This window comes from Siphateles boraxobius, unplaced genomic scaffold, assembly GCF_051911475.1.
Source record: "Siphateles boraxobius isolate OS27281-9 unplaced genomic scaffold, OSU_SipBor_1 73, whole genome shotgun sequence".
Taxonomy (NCBI): Eukaryota; Metazoa; Chordata; class Actinopteri; order Cypriniformes; family Leuciscidae; genus Siphateles; species Siphateles boraxobius.
The window spans coordinates 868,436-886,824 of NW_027509201.1; the positions used below are offsets into that span (position 1 = coordinate 868,436).

At 37.3% G+C, this 18,389-nt stretch overlaps 1 protein-coding gene across 4 annotated transcripts in view; it reads left to right on the forward strand.

Annotated features, from left to right (window-relative positions):
* lyst (lysosomal trafficking regulator) overlaps positions 1–18,389 on the forward strand; it is a 130,720-nt gene that overhangs the window by 71,552 nt on the left and 40,779 nt on the right. For all 4 annotated transcript variants that reach the window (XM_077217350.1, XM_077217351.1, XM_077217353.1 and 1 more), the window contains 8 exons: positions 1,936–2,184; positions 3,463–3,636; positions 4,509–4,658; positions 4,765–4,902; positions 7,675–7,873; positions 9,677–9,844; positions 15,339–15,948; positions 17,631–17,811. In XM_077217350.1, coding sequence (XP_077073465.1) covers positions 1,936–2,184; positions 3,463–3,636; positions 4,509–4,658; positions 4,765–4,902; positions 7,675–7,873; positions 9,677–9,844; positions 15,339–15,948; positions 17,631–17,811 — 1,869 coding nt within the window. The remainder of the gene's footprint in view (positions 1–1,935; positions 2,185–3,462; positions 3,637–4,508; positions 4,659–4,764; positions 4,903–7,674; positions 7,874–9,676; positions 9,845–15,338; positions 15,949–17,630; positions 17,812–18,389) is intronic.

The following is an 18,389-nucleotide window of genomic DNA, read 5'->3' on the forward strand; positions in this document are numbered from 1 at the left end:
GAAGTTTAAAAAGTTTACTTGAAAGCAAAGTTGCCGTAAATTCAGGCTAAATCCATTTCAACCGGAGATAGAAATGAATATTCCACACCTATTTTGGGGGAACTGACCAATAACACTCAGAAACTTTTAGCGGGAGAGAGTAACCTAGTATAATACATTTTATGGTAACCTACTATATATATATATATATATATATATATATATATATATATATATATATATATATATATATATATATAGCTAAGGCAAACCGAGTGGTTTAATTCGGTACCAAGAAAGATATGTCTGGAAGATACAAAAGTAGAGATACATTCTTACACTTGAATATAAGCGTTTAGAGATCAACTAACACTACTAGAAAGTCATAACTTGGCTAATATGAGGTGGGAAACATACATACTGTACACAGAGAAATATATCATATACATTTTGGAATGACCTATATTGAGTTAAATGGAAAAAACAATTGTGTATGTATATTGGTGGTCTATCTATGCCACCTGGCCTCAGTGCCGGCCGTTGGAGGGTAGTTGAGTTGATAAAGATCTTTTTGAAGCTCATGATGGAGTTTGGAGGTGTTTCTATTTAACCTTTGCCATGCCACTAAAGTGACAATGGGGCAATTTGATGCAGACTCATTGTCGCTAGGCCTGTGATTTACATGAATGAGTCCAATAGGTTAAAAGCTTTCTGAAGCTTAAAATGAATAAGTCATCGTGATTTCATCCAGACGCTACATTATAAGAAAGTTATGTTATTAAAAAAAAACCTACAAAGATGCGTCATATAGCCTACCCTCTCTTCCCACAGTCATTCTCTTTTCTAATATCTTCATGTTTTCTCCTGATGTTCCAAGCAGCTGACACTTGTTGTAAAAGGTCTGAAGAGTGAATTTTATCCTTCGCAGTGTCATTTAGCAAGACATTTAGGCTATGTTTGATTTTGTGCTGCCAGAGAAAGCTAAACTAAAATCCCAAGTGTGAGGGAAAAGCGCTATACAAATAAACTTGACGTGCCTTACCATAATAACAAGCACAAACTGTGTTAAATAGAATTTGATGTGCAATCAAAAAGGTATAAGGCCTATTATATTCAAATTTTTTGCTGTGTTAAAGTAGAAAAAACGCTGTAGGACAAATTTAAAGCGAACCAAAGAGAGAAACGTTTATAATCCCCTGTGAAAATGGGAGAGATGTGAGTGAAGATTTGGGAAAAGAAACAAGATATTCCATGTCCAATGTAAATTTTCTGATAATCGGATGACCAGATCGCAAAACATAATACAAAGCCGACAAAGCTTAAATTTACAGTATGGGTTCATGTGACGTACCTCTCTCATTTGGCATGAATCCAAATGTGTCCATGGCTGCAATGTAACATTTAATTGCTATAGCCTATTATTTCTTTTTTAAACCCTATTATTTATTTTGTAAACAAAGCTTTGTGCTTCACTCGTGTCATAATATTCACATAATGCAGCATTCAGGTACAATAAAATGTGTTTAGCGGACCACCGCCGGTGCTGTGATGCGGTTGTCAAGTTTACCGACACAACCCTACGGCTATCAGAGTCACTTAAACACAAACCTTCATTTCTCATGGATGAATTGACTTCTTTTTTCAGATCTTCTCTAAAAATCTATATTGCTAATATAAAATATTGTACAAATTTGTCTAATGAAACCTTTCAAAAACATGTCCCAAGTGATATATCACCTCAAAATCAAAAGAAAAACATTAACCCTTTAAAGCTCTGAACAGTTTCTTGAATATATAGGCAAAAATTAATCTCACTGCCTGCTCATGCTCACAACAACATGCAGCATTAAACTCTGTTTTTTAATAAGTGCACAAAAATTACTGTCTTGAGGAACTTGAAATGTTTACCTGTGGATCTGCTTTTATCTCAACATATGTGCATTTGTGTTTTTACAGGAGAGTTTAGCTGTAGTTTATGCCTCCAGCACACCGTCTATATACACCATATATGAGCCAGTGATCCGTCTGAAGGGCCAGGCCAAGTCAGCGGTGGTTTCCCAGCGGCCCTTCAGTGCCAAAGAGGTCCAGAGCCCCATCCTGGAGCCTCCTTTCCTCAAGACCATGATGCCCTGCAGGGCTCTCGGCCTACACAGCGCCCTGCACAAGATCGGTGGCACCGGCTCTTTTGTCTTCTTGTTTGCACGGGTATGTGTTTGTTTGCGTATGTCACTAGTAGAGACCAGGAATGAATGGAATGATGTCTTATGTCACTGCACTTCTGTTTACTGCACACAAACTGATTAGGTATTTTGACCAGATGTTCTGTGCTGATTCACAAACTGTTTGCTGTGCTTTTTAATTGAAGCAATCAGTTCGAGAGGCCGAGGTACATCTGAATATTAAGCTTCAAAGTTTATAGCGAAGGGATCTGCAGTATTTCCTTTATATTCCAATGCACATTTTTTTGCTGGTAATCTGATAATATGCTGTATTTTTCACTCAGAGGGCAAAATTTGATTTTTGGTCAGCATGTTCTGGCCCAGGACGTTCAATTGTACACTGTGTTCCTTTATTATCCTTCAGACGTCTCTCGAATGTCACCTCAAAGCCTTGCTTTGTGTTTCTCTCATTCTCATTTTTTATGTCTCTCATTTCCTATCAGTCTGTCATGAGAACTAAAATACTAACACAGAGGCGATTATTACTGTTTTTAAACTAAATCGTACTTACCCCAAACTTTCGAACAGTATTGCATGTTAAAGACATTAATACTTTTACTCTGCAAGGATGCATTAGATGGTGAAAGGTGTCAGTTAAGAAACTTTTATAATGTTACAAAAGATTATATTTCAAATAAATGCATTATAATTTTTTTAAACTTTCTATTCATCAAGGAATCCTGAAAAATAAAATGTATCACGTTTTCTACACAGCATGATTTCTGGAGGATCATGTGACACTGAAGACTGGAGTAATGATGCTAAAAATGTAGCTTTGATCACAGAACAAATTACATTTCGCAATATAATCGCATAGAAAAATCAGCTATTTGAAATTCCAATAATAATGTACAATGTTATTATATATTAACTTAATACTCATATGATCACATTAAAACCACTGGTATATTTACAATGCTGCTTCATTTTGCTTTGAAATTATACACTGTATATTTGCAAAATCTCTGCAGATATATTGTTTATTCCCTAATTGTAAGAACATTTTTGACATTATTTAAATCATAAATGTTGATCAACACCTCCCAATTGCTAATAATCATCTCACTGAAAGCGTTGATTTCTCAGGCTGTTTTAACACCCTGACCCAGAATATCAACATGAGAACACATTCACAACTCGCTTCACTTTTATTATATAACGTGTTTCATGCATACAGTGATTTTAGCACCAGGAACGTCTGAATCACATTTCATTTATGTTGCCTCTCTTTCTCTGTCTTCTTTCATTGGTTGTTGTATTGTAGGTGGTGGAGTTGAGCGACTGTGAGAAAACTCAAGCTCTGGCGCTGCAGCTTCTTCTGTCTCTAGTTAAAAACCATCAGCATCGCACCCATGAGATGGAGTGTGACCACGGTTATTCCATGATTCACCAGGTTCTCATCAAGCCCAAGTGTATTGTGGGATACCACATTCTGAAGGTGAGTTTTAGCACATCACATGTAGATAAGAAGTATTTTCATAATTAATTAAATTGGTGGTCATGTAAACAGACTTGTGAAAACCAAAAAAATTTAATTCTTATTTGGTCATCAAGTATCCTAAAGATGGCTGTTAGTTAAAAAAAAAAAAGATTCCTCTAATTAAAAAAGTCATCAAATGCATAAATATCAAGATGCATATTAAATATAATAAAAAGCCTGAAAAATATCAAGGTATAGTTTAACTATAGAGATCTTTGGTGATGACATTTTTTAAGGCCGTTAAGTTCACCTTGATTCCCTCGACAAAAACACAAAAGTATTTTCTATTGGCTTTTGGATTATTGCAGAAAATAATCTGTGGCCAACAAAAGTTTATGAATCTTACACATTTTTTTCATAATCTTGAACTTTTATTGAATTATAACCTCTAAATACGTTTGGATAACTTCAGCGTCACAAGCATTAAGCTTTGTGAACTCTTTTGGTCTTTATTTAAAGAACAATTTTCCTGAATGTTTAAATTAGAATAATTTTGCACTGATTTGAATTAGAATAGTTGTGTAGTGATTATAAACACGATGAGGCTGTGAAAGCGACAAGTGAGTTTATGTATTCGGAATGACGTTTAATGTCCCAGAAAGCCTCTGTAGTCCCATTTAGTCACTTGTTTGCCTTTTTCAAGACAAGTTAAAGCTGTAAAAAATCTAAATGAAGTGCCAGATCACTGTCGCTCTGAACAGCGCACCCTGCTGGTCTACACCGTTAATGCAGACTGACTGTGAGACAGAGTTTTGTCCCTCTCTCAGTATATGCTCAGAGTATCACTGGATTTTGATTTTGCAAATGTCTGTGTGCATGTGGTGTGATAGACATTGTTGGACGGCTGCTGTAGCGGGTCGATCCTGACGATTGGAGAAGACGGCCAGTTTCATCTGGATGCTGAATCCACTGTGGTGGTGCAAGATCTCAGACTGCTTTCTGAAATACTGCTGGACTGGAAGATATGGGCCAAAGCTCAGGTTCACACTTACATCTAAATGAGAGCATACCATAGAGTTTGGCTGTTTTTATATAGAGCTAATTATAATGTGTGTGTGTGTGTGTGTGTGTGTGTGTGTCTAATAGTGTGGCGTGTGGGAGACACTGTTGGCCGCTTTAGAGATCCTCATCCGAGTGCGTCATCCTCAGCAGATGTTCAACATTCGGCAGCTTCTGAAGGCCCAGGTGGTTCATCGCTTCCTACTCGCCTGCCAGGTGCTTCAGGTGAGACGTTTACAACACGGACACACACGTGAGGTTAATGGCAGTCAAGTAAGTTTAGATTGTAGTCTTTGAAATGTGATCATGAGGCTTGCTTTCTGTCAGCTGTCTATGAATAATCAACTGATGCACGGAAATTTCGGCAACTGAAAATATTCGGTCTAAAATTAATTTTCAGTTTCTGCCAAAACCGTTTTCGCACCCCTACTTACTTAGAAAGTTTCAACTTTCAAATTCTTTCAAATTTATAATGAAATTCAAGCAATAAATGTCATTTTGACCCTCCGCTCTTTGATGTGGTGACAGATCGCTGTAGCGCCTCAGTTTAAGCGTCACGTGAACGGTCATCACTTCCTCTTTACCACGAGATACAGCATAAAATAAACATGAATTAACAGAGGTATGTTGAAGTAAACGGTATGATTTACTGACATGTACATGTCTCAAGTAATCGCTCAATCAGAGTTTCAACTGCGGAAAGACATCAATAAAAAAAAGTTGTAAAGAATATGGCATAAGGTAACAGTTGTCTTTAATATCCATAGACTCGTTAGTTAACTAGATAAAATAACTTAATATTTTATAAATTCTATGTACAACAATTTTTTTTGAGTGTTGATTGATTATGATTTTCAGTTTCGATTTTAAGCTAAATGAAAACTTGAATTTCGGGTTTCGTGTTTCTGTAAAAAATTAATTTGGGTGCATCATTAAAATCAACCTACAGTGAAATATCATTAGGCAAGGCAAGTTTATTTTAGGGCTGGTCCGAATACCATTTTTTGAGCTTCGAAGCTTCAGTAGTAATGAACATCTAATATTCGAAGCTTCGGAATCTCTATAGCCTATGTTTGTCTGTCCGTTGCATTTTGATTATTTCAAGAACCGTTCATCCAAACGACTTCACAAGGAAGTGCAGTGTCGTATTTGGTACAATATAGATAGACAGGCGAGACGCGACACGTTCAGAATTAATAAACTTTTAATAAACTACAGAACAGCGCGAGCCGGATGCGCGCGCGCCTCACGCGAGCAGAGCTTATATGCTCCGAGAATGGACACTGCACTAGTGATATAAAACACACACAGGTCTGTTAACTTAAAGGTATAGCGGAGGATCTTTCCGAATTTTAGAGAAGACTCTCCTCTCCAATTTTTTTTAAAAATGCACATGCGGCTATTAAACGTGTTGAGTGACCGAGGACTCAAGACATGATATGCAATGGAGAAGTAGCTTGTTGCATTTGTGTAATAAATACTATGGTGAACACATTGTAATTATCGAAAATTGAACACACAAGGTTTTAGAATATTTCAGCGTGATACCATTTACCATTTGGTCATAAGGCTACTTTAGACAAATTGAGATGTTTACCGTGTCTACGCGGTGCATGACTTGTGCCAGGGCTAGCATCGCTAATCATAGCTTACATTAACTTTTACTAGCAGTGATTTTAAATGGATTTCTCCAAATAGCATGACAAACTTTACCTGTCTAGTAACGTTAGAATCTTCTCGACTGCGGCATCAGTGGGAAGCCCAACCTGTGCTTTTGGCGCACGCCAGCGTGTGAAATATTCAACCCAAAATCCCTCTGGTCTTGTTTCTATATTCTGCAGGCTTTCTCTTCTTATCATACACTTCGTATACATTTTTTCTCTTTCGACCCTCAGCCGTTTTCAAAGGAATGGCTGAAACCGTAACTCATCACACATAATACACCTGAAAGTGCGCATGCGCAGAAGGGACGAGCACGTACGACGGCCTTAGGTAAACATATAACCAGAATGATTGACACTTAGGTGGACCAATAGTATAGGCTACCCACCCGGAAAAAGAAAATCCTCCGCTATACCTTTAAGCAATATTTTTAATAAGGTAGTCTTGTAATATTTTTCTCGCTGACAAAGTAGGGTAGATTTAAATAAATAAAAACGAAATTCAAATAAATAAAAACGAAATTTGAATAAATAAAAATGAAATTTAAATATAGAAAAATGAAATTTAAATAAAGAAAAACAAATTTAAATAAAGAAAAATGAAAAATAAACGTGACGTCCCAGTAAAATCTCAAAGTCTCCTATATTTAGCTGTAGATTAATTTAGATTGATAAGGGTAAAAAGGATAATACATTTTGTTTCTATTATTCTATGTTCCACAATGTCAAAGCAACGCAGCTTAACCCAAAATACAAGCTCATGCATGCACTTCTGTCCATACAAACTCCGCTGTTCTGCGCTCTAGTCAGAGAATACCCCCGTTGCAGGAACACATTTAGTAGTCCAAGAAGAAGCAAATATATTTATTAAGTAGATATAACGAAGTTATATGTTAAGTATTATATTTCACCAGATTTTATAGTGTAAAACATATTCAAGCGCGAATGAGAACCGTTTCGAGGGGGATGCCAAGTGTGCAAAAAAAAAAAAAAAAAGGAATATTCGAATGTCACATTTTCAAATCGAATACCAACACACCGTACGAATATTCGAATATCCGGGTCCAGCCCTAGTTTATTTATATAGCACATTTCATACACGGTGGTAATTCAAAGTGCTTTACATCGAATAAATTAAAATAATCAAAAGAAATCAGAGTAATAAAAACAGTTTTGAATAAAAAAAAAAATTATATATATATATAAAATACAGTTCAAACAGTCAACATAAAGAAACAACCAATCGCTATCCATTATGCAAGTGATACGAGAAAAAATACCAATCATAGTTCAGCATGTGGGTTGTTTTGTGACATCGTCATGATTATTCTCATAGGAGCATCGGGACGAGTACCTGACCTCCATCCCACAGGAGGTCTGCCTCTCGTTTGTCAAAATCATCCAGGAGGTTTTGGGTTCGCCTCCAGACCTGGACCTGCTGCAGCTGGTCTATAACTTTCTGTTGGCCGTTCACCCCCCCACCAACACTTACGTGTGCCACACACCCACCAGCTTCTACTTCTCTCTGCACATCGGTAAGCAAACATTTTGGAAACCAGTATCTGATCATGTCATATCTGTCATACTCATTAAAGGAAAAGTGCACTAAAGAGGATCATTCTGTCTACATTTTCTAACCATCATGCCTAATGACTCAATTTCTTTAATGAAACTAAAAAACAAAAGACGATGATTAGCCAAATGTTCAAGCTGCTTCAGCCTTTGTGATTCACAGAAGAAGAAAAAAATAAATGCAGGTTTTATATGAGAAGATGAGAAAATGACGGCAGAAATATAATTTTTGGTTCACCTCTTTAACCTTAATTTTACCTTGTCTGAAATTTGTTATTATACAAAACTTACACCATGTCTACTTGGGATACAAGAGACTTAAAGGATTAGTTCACTTTAAAATGGAAATTAGCCCATGATTTACTCACCCTCAAGCCCTCCTAGGTGTATATGACTTTCTTCTTTCAGACGAATTCAATCGGAGTTATATTAAAAAATATCCTGGCTCTTCCAAGCTTTATAATGGCAGTGGATTGCAACCAACAGATTGAAGCTCAAAAACGTGCCTTCATCCGTCATAACTTCACGCGGCTCCGGGGGTTAATAAAAGTCTTCTGAAGCAATGAGTTTGTGTAAGAAAAATATTAATATTTAAAACTTTATAAGGTAAAATAACTAGCTTCCGGCCATAAGCAGTCTACTTTACACCTAATGCGCAACTTATGAAACTTGTGACGTCAGAAGTAGCGTAGTGTGTCAGGGCGTAGCATAAATATCAGCACTTACTTGCATGTAGTGTGTCATGGCGTAGCATATATATCAGCATTACTTGCATAAGTTGTGCTTTACACTTAAGTGGTATCCGTTTGTTTGTTTGGCCGGAAGCTAGTTATTTTACTTTATAAAGTTTTAAATATTAATATTTTTCAGGATATTAGCCAGTATATTTTTTTTATATAACTCCGATTGTCATATACACCTAGGATGGCTTAAGGGTGAGTAAATCATGGGCTAATTTTCATTTTAAAGTGAACATCCTTTAACTAAATGCAAGGGATTAACTAAAACTAAAAAGTAAGTATGTTTCCTTTATAGTCAGTAAAGCTGACTATATATATATATATTTATTTATTTATTTATTTATTTTTGTTACGTAATGTTACATTTACCACAGAAAAGCCAACATTTAAATGTTTATATGTCACAAAACGATTTGGTGTATAAATATAATTATGGGATTATAAAGTTAGTATTATAACTTTATTATTTAAAAAACTTCCTTGTGTGTAATTTAAGTGTTTGTATACAAATATTGGATACCTCTGTTGGTAGGCATATATGTGAGGCAACTATTGGATATAACTGCTCTTATTTTCATTTTATTGTAGCTGTAGTTTTCATATTATTGTAGCTGTAGTCTCAAGGCCCTTGCACACTGAGTCCGAAATTTTCGTATGCGTATTTTGGTATTCGTGATTCGGTGGCTCTCAAAACACATTCAAACCCCATTCAAACTGCTTGCTACGGATGCGAAAAACGCAGAAAATCGAACCCGATCTGAATTTTTTTATGACTGACGAAAGTTTCGGAGGTAGTGTGCAAGTGTGATTGACATAACGTGAGGTTGATTTTTTTTTTGATTTTTTTTTTTACGTGCAAAAATTTCGGATGCGAATTTCAGTGTGCAATGGCCTTATCAGTAGTCTAGTCTCGAGCTTACAGCTCATTCATATCAGTAATCAAACTGAGGTGTTGTGCTTCCAGTGTAGAAACCCTAGTAAACAAGAACACTTTAGTTCATGCATGTTTTCTTGTTGTGGCATCAGATGGTAAGATGTACCAGGAGAAGGTTCAGTCCATGATGTTCCTGCGACACTCGAGCAGTGGAGGGAAATCAGCCTGCAGCTCAGTGGTTTCACTCTCTCCCACCGTCTTCACCGAAATGCCCAGTGATGGGAACGCATCACTGCCGCCCACTTCCCCCAAGCCCAAAGGTCAGCGCCTCCTCTAGACACATTAAACCAGCAGACTAATAATCATTAATGCAGTTATTCATGAGAAGGTCAAAATCTGAAAAATATCCACTCCATTCACTCATTTTGTCATTTTGTCGCACTTCACAAGCATTATTCAACTAAAAATGTCCCTATCTGGCTGTTTGGCACTTCTGCATCTTATAAAGTTTGAAACATATGACCTTTGATAAATACAAAATCAAACCTGCCTCTGTCAAGTCAAAGTTAAATTTATTTGTATTGTACTTTCATAATACACATTGTTTCAAAGCAGCTTTAAAGAAAATTCTGATGTTCATGTTTATAAAAATCTTAATATCTTGATGCCTTATAGTTGCATTTAGCAGATTAGATACAAGCAATCATGCTGTTGAAATTTGCTATGCAGTATATCTTGCCCTACGTGAGTGTACTCTATTCAGATTCAGATAACTTTATTACTCCCCATGGGGGAAATTTAGTTTTACAGGGTTACATCCATTAAGGGTTAAAGTTAAAAAGTGCATTAGCATACTATGTATATAATATAGTGGTAAAACAAAAACACACACACATTCACTTGTCAGTGACGAAACAGAGCATAGGAGTGAGAGCGAGAACCAGTTTTGTTGTAGTTATGTGTCTTCATTTAACCATCTTGTATGTTGTTCATTTAAAAGTTTTATAGCAGAGGGAATGAATGAGTTGAGTTGGCATAGCGGTTAGTTTTCCGTATTGGCACATAATACCGCCGACCTGACTGCATGATAACAAATCCATTACTGAGTACATGACCTGGTTGGCACAATATCCTGTTTGCTTTCTGGACTATGTATGCATATATATATATCAACTTTGTATACATCTGTGTAATATAGTTATATTTCGCAATGATATAAACATCAAGCAGTTGAAATGCTATATAATATATATTGTAGGGTTGTGCCGATAGACGATAGTATCGTGTATCGACGATAGTCTGAGATTTTTCCGATAGCAGATGCCTTTGACGATATCAATACGATAATTGGCTCGTTTTACCATGAACGTATTAAATTATTATTAGTAGTAGTATTATTATAAAGCTAGTATTGTTATTAAATTAATATTAGGAACTACAATTAATTTGCCTTGCCTAATTTCATAACGACATCACCGCATAGCCTAACACTTGCGACAACACCGACACGCGCTTATGAGGACTCCTCTAAGAAAATGTTTTTAAAACAGAACGAAAAACTAGGCCTACATCCCACATCAAAATTGAATTGCAAGGTGATCCATTCACAAATTGTCAAGAGTGCTTGTTTTAACAGACGCACGCATATCTTATACAGACCCAAGATGAAAACGGCATCGTTGTTCATCAGTATTTTGTTTCTATAGCACATTAACAAAATGTTTAATGACACTAATAACACTAAAAACAATACAATTAAGAATTTATAATAATAATAATATCACTAAAATTATATAGGTCAGTCTTTAGTTCACGAACACAGCACAACTCTGCCATCTATGAAAATCAAAAGCAGCTTCAAACACTTGTTTAACAAGAAATATTCTTCAAATTTTTTACTGTCATTAATGTAGGTCCACCAGAGAAATATTAAGCCAGTAAATTAAGATAGTCGCCGTCGTCTCTGAGAGAACACGGCGTTAATGCAGCAACAGGTGCTGAAAGCTCGATCAGTTTCTACTTTCACTTTCAGAGAATGAGTGCGTTTACATGCACGTTCCAACACGATTATTCAGAATAAACTGACAATGCATGTGGTCATGTAAACTCATTATCCTGTTTTCCTTTATCGGAGTCAAGTCCTAAGTTTAAGTATAAACCGATCGACTCAGCTAGATTTCTGCCCCTTACTCTGATTTTTCCCGGCATTTTAAACCCGCGTTCGTTGCACTTATTGAAGTGCGCATATTGTGAAGTCCATCCAGACAGAGAGAGCACTGGTGGGAGGACATATATGCAAACTCTGACTCTTTCTTGACCTTAGAAATTATTAAAACGTGTTTTCATCTCGTGCAGAAGTACAGTCAAAATGCTGCATCTGTAACGGCATGAGAGGATACAAAAATGATTAGGATCTTTTTTTTACCTCACTATACCGGGAAATAACCTGATAGCCTAGTAATAAACACTCCACCTTTGCTAGCAAAATTAAAAAAAAATTATCATATAAAATGAAGTAAAAAAACAAGCAAATTAATGAGTAAATAATCAAGTTAATAATCAAATAAGTAAGCCCCGCCCCCTCACGATAATATCGTGTATCGCCGATCTCACAGGCTGACGATTGGACGATATGAAAATTGAGCATATCGCCCAACAATAATATACTGATTTACATGAGTGTATGTGTGGGGGTAGTTGGATATACTAAACATCCTTTATATAGCGAGCTGTGCGATAATTTTGGCCGATAATTCTTTATATTTGATAAACGATATATTGGCCGATAAATCTAAATCCACATTTTTATAGAATTTTTGAGAGCCTGATTACAAAAGACAAAAGTCTTCACCATTAAAATCCATGTCCCAAGCACACAATTATAATTTTCTCATTATAATTTTATGTAGCCTATATGACAGAACTATATGTCAGTTTGACCGTATTTTCCTTTTTTGAATTGATTCCAATCATATTTCAAGCAATTCATAACCATCATGTTGAACAGTGCGCATTTGAAGTGTCTCAGCTGAAGGAAATAATAATTGATTTATCGGCTTTAATATGTCGGCTAAATTGTCTTGTTGGGCCGATAATGATAATATAAAGAATTTACATATATCGTCCGGTACCGATATGGTGGCCGATATATCATGCATCCCTATAATATTGTTACATTTTGTGACAGTATAAACAATCACGCTTTTTGAATGAAGAGCAAGTGATAAGGTTCTAACGCTGTGAAAACCACAAATGTAAAACTTGTAATTTGTCGTATAAAAAAAAGACAGTTCTTACTAAATTACTTACTAAAACATTGTTGTCGTGCAAATGAGCGGCCGGAACGAATTAAAAGTTTTCTGTTTTCGGTTGAACCGGTGTCATGTTAGCGGCCTCTTAGTTAATAACTAATGATCAAAAACTAACTTTAGCTGGACAATAACTTTATTCTAGAGCTGCTGTAAAGCCAAAACAATCTCTGTTACATTAGTTTCCTATTATCACTGTTAAGCTGCTTTAAAGGTGCATTGAGTAATATTTAGGAGGATCTGGAGACAGAAATGCAATATAATATACATAACTATGTTTTCAGTGGTGTATAAGGACCTTACATAATGAACCGTTATGTTTTAATTACCTTAGAATGAGACATTTATATCTACACACACCGCGGGTGTCCTTACATCGACATGTTTCTACGGTGGCCTAAACGGACAAACGCATTTCGTCACTATGTTGTTCTTCGTGCAAGAAAGCAAGCTTAGTTCAGCGAATAAAACACTGACACAATGATGAACAAGTAACAATAATATTCGTAATAACATCGTTTTACTGAATAATAAAGTAAACATCTGTTGTGGTGGCAAAAATTCATCTCAAACAAACATCACTGCGTAAGAGACACTCAGAGTCAAATTATATAAAATAGAAGTATTTATTCTTGCAAGAATAGGAGCAGTCTAATACACAGTTGTTACCCTGTGCAGAAGAGTGACACACCCCCAGACAGACTGAACTAGCTTTTATCTTAGTTTCAAGGCCTTCTTCCCCCCAGAGCCTTCCTCCCAGTAGTTTTCCATAGACGTCTAGTTGGCCCACTAAGCTCCCCTGCACCAAATGGCCTTCTGACATCTAGGTCAGAGGTCCTTGTTCGTCTGTTCTCTGGAGTGTCTCCCCCTTCTGCCTCCCCAGGTACATAAACAGAATCTTCTCTCACTACAAGTGAGAGACACACATGTGACATTATTTGAATCATCTATATTTTACTAAAGATCAATGAATATCATTAAAATTGCCACCACACATCATTTCTTAATTTATCTTTGTAAAGAAACCTCATGCTCTCTCAGACGACGACCATCATTTTCTGTCGGCCACTGTAACTTCTGTTGGTTGCAATTCACAATCTCATCACTAGATGCCGCTAAAAATCACACACTGCACCTTTAAAGCAATCTATATTGGTAAAAGCCATAGACTGTAAAAAAATATGGACGTAGTGTCCGTGACGTCACCCGTAGGTTTCTGAAGAGTGCTTTTGAAGCCTAAAGTAGGCGGGGCCAACCGTCGCCATCTTGGCATCGCGTCAGCTCTCGTCACTCCCGGATAAAAGAAAATGGGCAAAGAGGCGGAGCGTGGGTGGAGCTGAGGTACTAATGCTATGCTACTGGCCTCGTGCTAAAGTGACAGCTGAATGTAGAAGTAAAGCCAATAGTTAAAGTTCATGTTTTTGCCCTTCAAAATACTATAATAATTAAAAGACGTAACTAAAAGTGAGACTATGTGTATCGGGATGCATTATTATTCTGCTAGTTAAAAATGTATTATCATGCAGTAACTTACAATATTGCTCTGAGCTTGTGCGTGTGACAGTGATTCATGCACATACATGTCAGTCAGTGCGGCATCGCACGTCAAGTTCATCAAGAGCTTTATTCAGTTCAGTTGATTTTAAAATCTGATTTTGGCCGCTTCTCAATTTCTCAAATGGGTTAAACCAAATATATTACCTCAGAAGTTCAAGTAAATGCACTAGAAATCCGCGTTCATTCAAGGGTGTGTATCTATTGCATGGACGGAGAGAAAGCACTGACACCTGCAGGATTTTCTCACGGTACTTTTTATTTAACACTTAAAAGTTTGAGAGCAACGGTACCGCATAACGAGTGTAGCCTGTACAGTATACTCCAAAAAGCAACGAAATTGTCAGACATCCATTAGTGCATGCGAGGAAAACAACTGGAAATACAACGCTGGTTGTTCTCTCCATACTCGACACCGACGGAATCCAACGGCGTGGGCAAAGGTATAATGCGTGTATTAAATTGTATGAAATAATCCCGAAAAAAGCACAAACACTGCAGAGATGGCAAGTACAGCAGCTGAGGGTGACGTTAACAGAGACAAACGTCGGCTAGCAGTTAAAGCAGCCTCAATCCACCAGTCACGCAAGTGGCCACGCCCTTAATTATGCAGAACTTTAAGGCTTAATATAATTTAAACGGATGAGGTGTAAAAAAATTCACCCCCCTCACAGTTGTCATGAAGGGCAAAATTAGCTATATAGACCAAAACCACTTTTTGCTTCAGGCTGTAAACATATTTTTTTCTGCTGTAAAGTTGGGGATTTTAACATGGGGGAGATACAGATTTGACTCACTTTTGCAGCCTGCCTCAAGCGGTCAGTCGATGAATTGCAGTTTAATTCACTTCCGTGTTGGTTTCAAGAGAGAGACGGGGAGGTTGCCGCTTGGTAAAAGCGCTATATAAATGAAGGTGACTTGACTAAATGATGTGTGTTTTTTTGTCCCACAGGTCGCCACACTTCTTCCCCCGATCATGGAGATGAAGATCTGTCTCTTCGGCCTCCTAACACACATCCCTCTCCTCACGCTTCTCCAGCCCTGACGCCCCGTCTGGCTCACGGGAGCGTGACCGGGACCACCGACCCTGAAGATGGGACGTCTCTCATTACCCAGCATGCCCTGGGCAGCACAGAGACCCTGAAGCGGGGCGTAGACGAGCAGCTTCTCAGCAGCTGTGAGTCTGCAAAGACCATTTGTGATTCGCAGATTGCGGGTGTTGATGAGGACGGAAGCATTGTGGGAAACCGAACGCCCTCTATTAGTGTAGAAGAGGAGCATGATGGGCCAGCCGAAAGCCCGGTGGACTCAGAGGACCATTTCGATTGGACCAGCGAGGAAGCGCCACGCCGACCCGACAGCCTGAAGGGAATCCAGTCCTTCCAGAGGAGCCACAGTAACCTGGCCAGTCTGGGCTTGGCGTTTCCCGCACAGAACGGCTCTCTGACTATCGCTCGCTGGCCCACCGTGACTGACCGTGCCGCCCCCCCAGACGACTGGGAAAGCTACACATACTCACCCGGTTATGACAGACACAGCAAGGCGGACTCCAGTAATGACAGGTATTACTTTATACTGTTAAATAGAGGGTATGCATTTACGTCACTTATAGACCTTATGTAGCCCCGCCCCTTTTCAGCGCTGCGCTCGTTGTCTTTTGTCTTCCGTTCGGTATTTTTACTGCGTATTTATGAATGAACGGCTCGTTTTAAAATCTTCCCGGTCTACTGTCATTTGTTAAGACATCTGCTTTAAACATTACAATCCTCATGATAACTTTCGTTAACTTTACATTAAGTAAATCTACTTCAAAAGCTAATTACTCCTGAACAGCAATGACATGGAAATATACAGAGCGACCGCAAAACGGAAGTTCAAAGACAATATTCTAAAGATGGCTGCGCGCTTGTTTCCAGAAAAGCCGTATGGTGCTTGTGATGAGAGCCTGATGAGGTTTGTTATGTACAGCTCAACCCACCACACACTTTTTTGATCATTCAAATATGCCTCACAAATGAATTCCCTTGATAATATGATTTATATAACAGATGCCTAAAGTCTTGGTCGGTCACTTAAAGCCGTTTATAGATATCTCTTTATGTATGACTTTCTTTAACTCATGGCGCAAGCAACGCCAAGGTTTTGGGTTTGATTCCCAGGGAATGCATGAACTGATAAAATGTATAGCTTTAGACAAAAACACCTGCCAAATGCATAAATGTACAGGTAAATGCTTAAAGTCCTAATAAAACTGCAAAGTGCATTGCAAAATAGTTTTAAATAAGTATGCTTTTTTGTATATAAATGTATCCAGTAAGAATTTTTGTTTTTACAATAGGACAGCCCCAGAAATGGTAGTCTTTAGGTAGTGTGCTTACTACTGAACTAGGGAGGGAGTAAAACTCTTCTGAAGCATATTTTCAAATATTTTGTGATATATTTAGTTTTTTGAATTACACGTGATGATTGAATAATGCTCTTTAATTATGCTAATTTATGCCACTCAGTTTTGGAGATGAATGACTTGTAATATCAGCCTACATGTATAAGTTGCATCATCTCTTTAATGTGCTAAAAAAAAAAAAAACGTTTTCAGTCAACAGTTTCCTGGGTAATTGCCTCCTGTCTTTGTCATCACTGTTTTTGTGCTAAACACATATCCTATCTAAAATCAGTTCAACTCATTAAATGTGTTAAAGTCCCCCTGTTGTGAAAATGTTGTTTATATGTCTATGTGGTGTTTTTAATATGCTTTAAGACAAACCATGTGTAAATTCATAAGTCGACAGCATTGCTGAGTATTTTCTCCTTAAAACTGCAGTGAACCAAAGACAGTCTCAAAAACATGGTTTAATATAGCTGGTGTTTCTGACATCACAAACTACCTTGTAACCAATCAGATCAACGTGTGATCATCAACGAGTGGATCTCTGAGTGAGTGAGTGAGTGGAGGCGGGGCTCATTTGCGTATTCATAGAACCGCGTATAGTAAATGAGGCAAGGGTATCGAGTTACATTCAAGCTATTTTAAGGCATGAAGTTTTTTTTTGTGGGGGGGTGGGGGGGAGGCATTTAAATATGTCATGATGATCAAAGGTGATTTTAAGGGATAAAATATTTGACTACAGGGAGACTTTAACAACTTTTAATTCCGAGATCCAATCCACAAACCATATTTTTGGTTAGGCTCTGAGTCACAACTGAGGATCTGACATTTCAGATATGTGTTTTCTGATTGTTTCAGGTCTAGTGCAGAAGACTGTCTGGTTCTGATCTGCTGCGGTCTGTATGATCTGCTGAGAGGAGTTCTGCTTCTGCTGCCGGACGTCCTGTTGGAGGAGGTGATGGATAAACTGATCCAGCCCGAGGCTCTTCTCGTCCTCGTCAACCATTCTTCTCCTCTGATACAGCAGGGCGTCATGAAGGTCCGCTCAGCTGCAGATGACAAGTTTTTTTTATATACTTTTTTTATCTATCTATCTATCCATCTATCTATCCGTCTATCTGTCTGTCTGTCTGTCTGTCTGCCTTTCTTTCTTTCTTTCTTTCTTTCTTTTTTCTTTCTTTCTTTCTTTCTTTATTTATTTAAACTACTTTAAACCTTTCCAAACTCTGGGGTTCTTTATCACTACATTTTCTGGAATACATTTAGAAATGGATTTTGTAAAGTCACTCAACAGAATCCAATTAATGGTGACAAAATATGATGTTTTTAGGGGAATATGTCAATTTATGAGTCAAAATAGATTAGATACATTAGAAAATGGCAATATATCTAAATAGTATTTCTATCAACATTTTGGAATTTTTTTTGTATTTCATAGTTTATTATGAAGTCATCACACTCACATAGTTTCCTTTTTTTGTTCTTGAAATTTGCATAGAAAATATAATGTTTGTGGAAAAGAATCTGTTAATTGCTGTCCAAACAAATCATGAAAATATAAGATTATTAAAAAGAATTAGGACAGAAAATGTTGGCTTTTTCTATCTCGCTGTATTA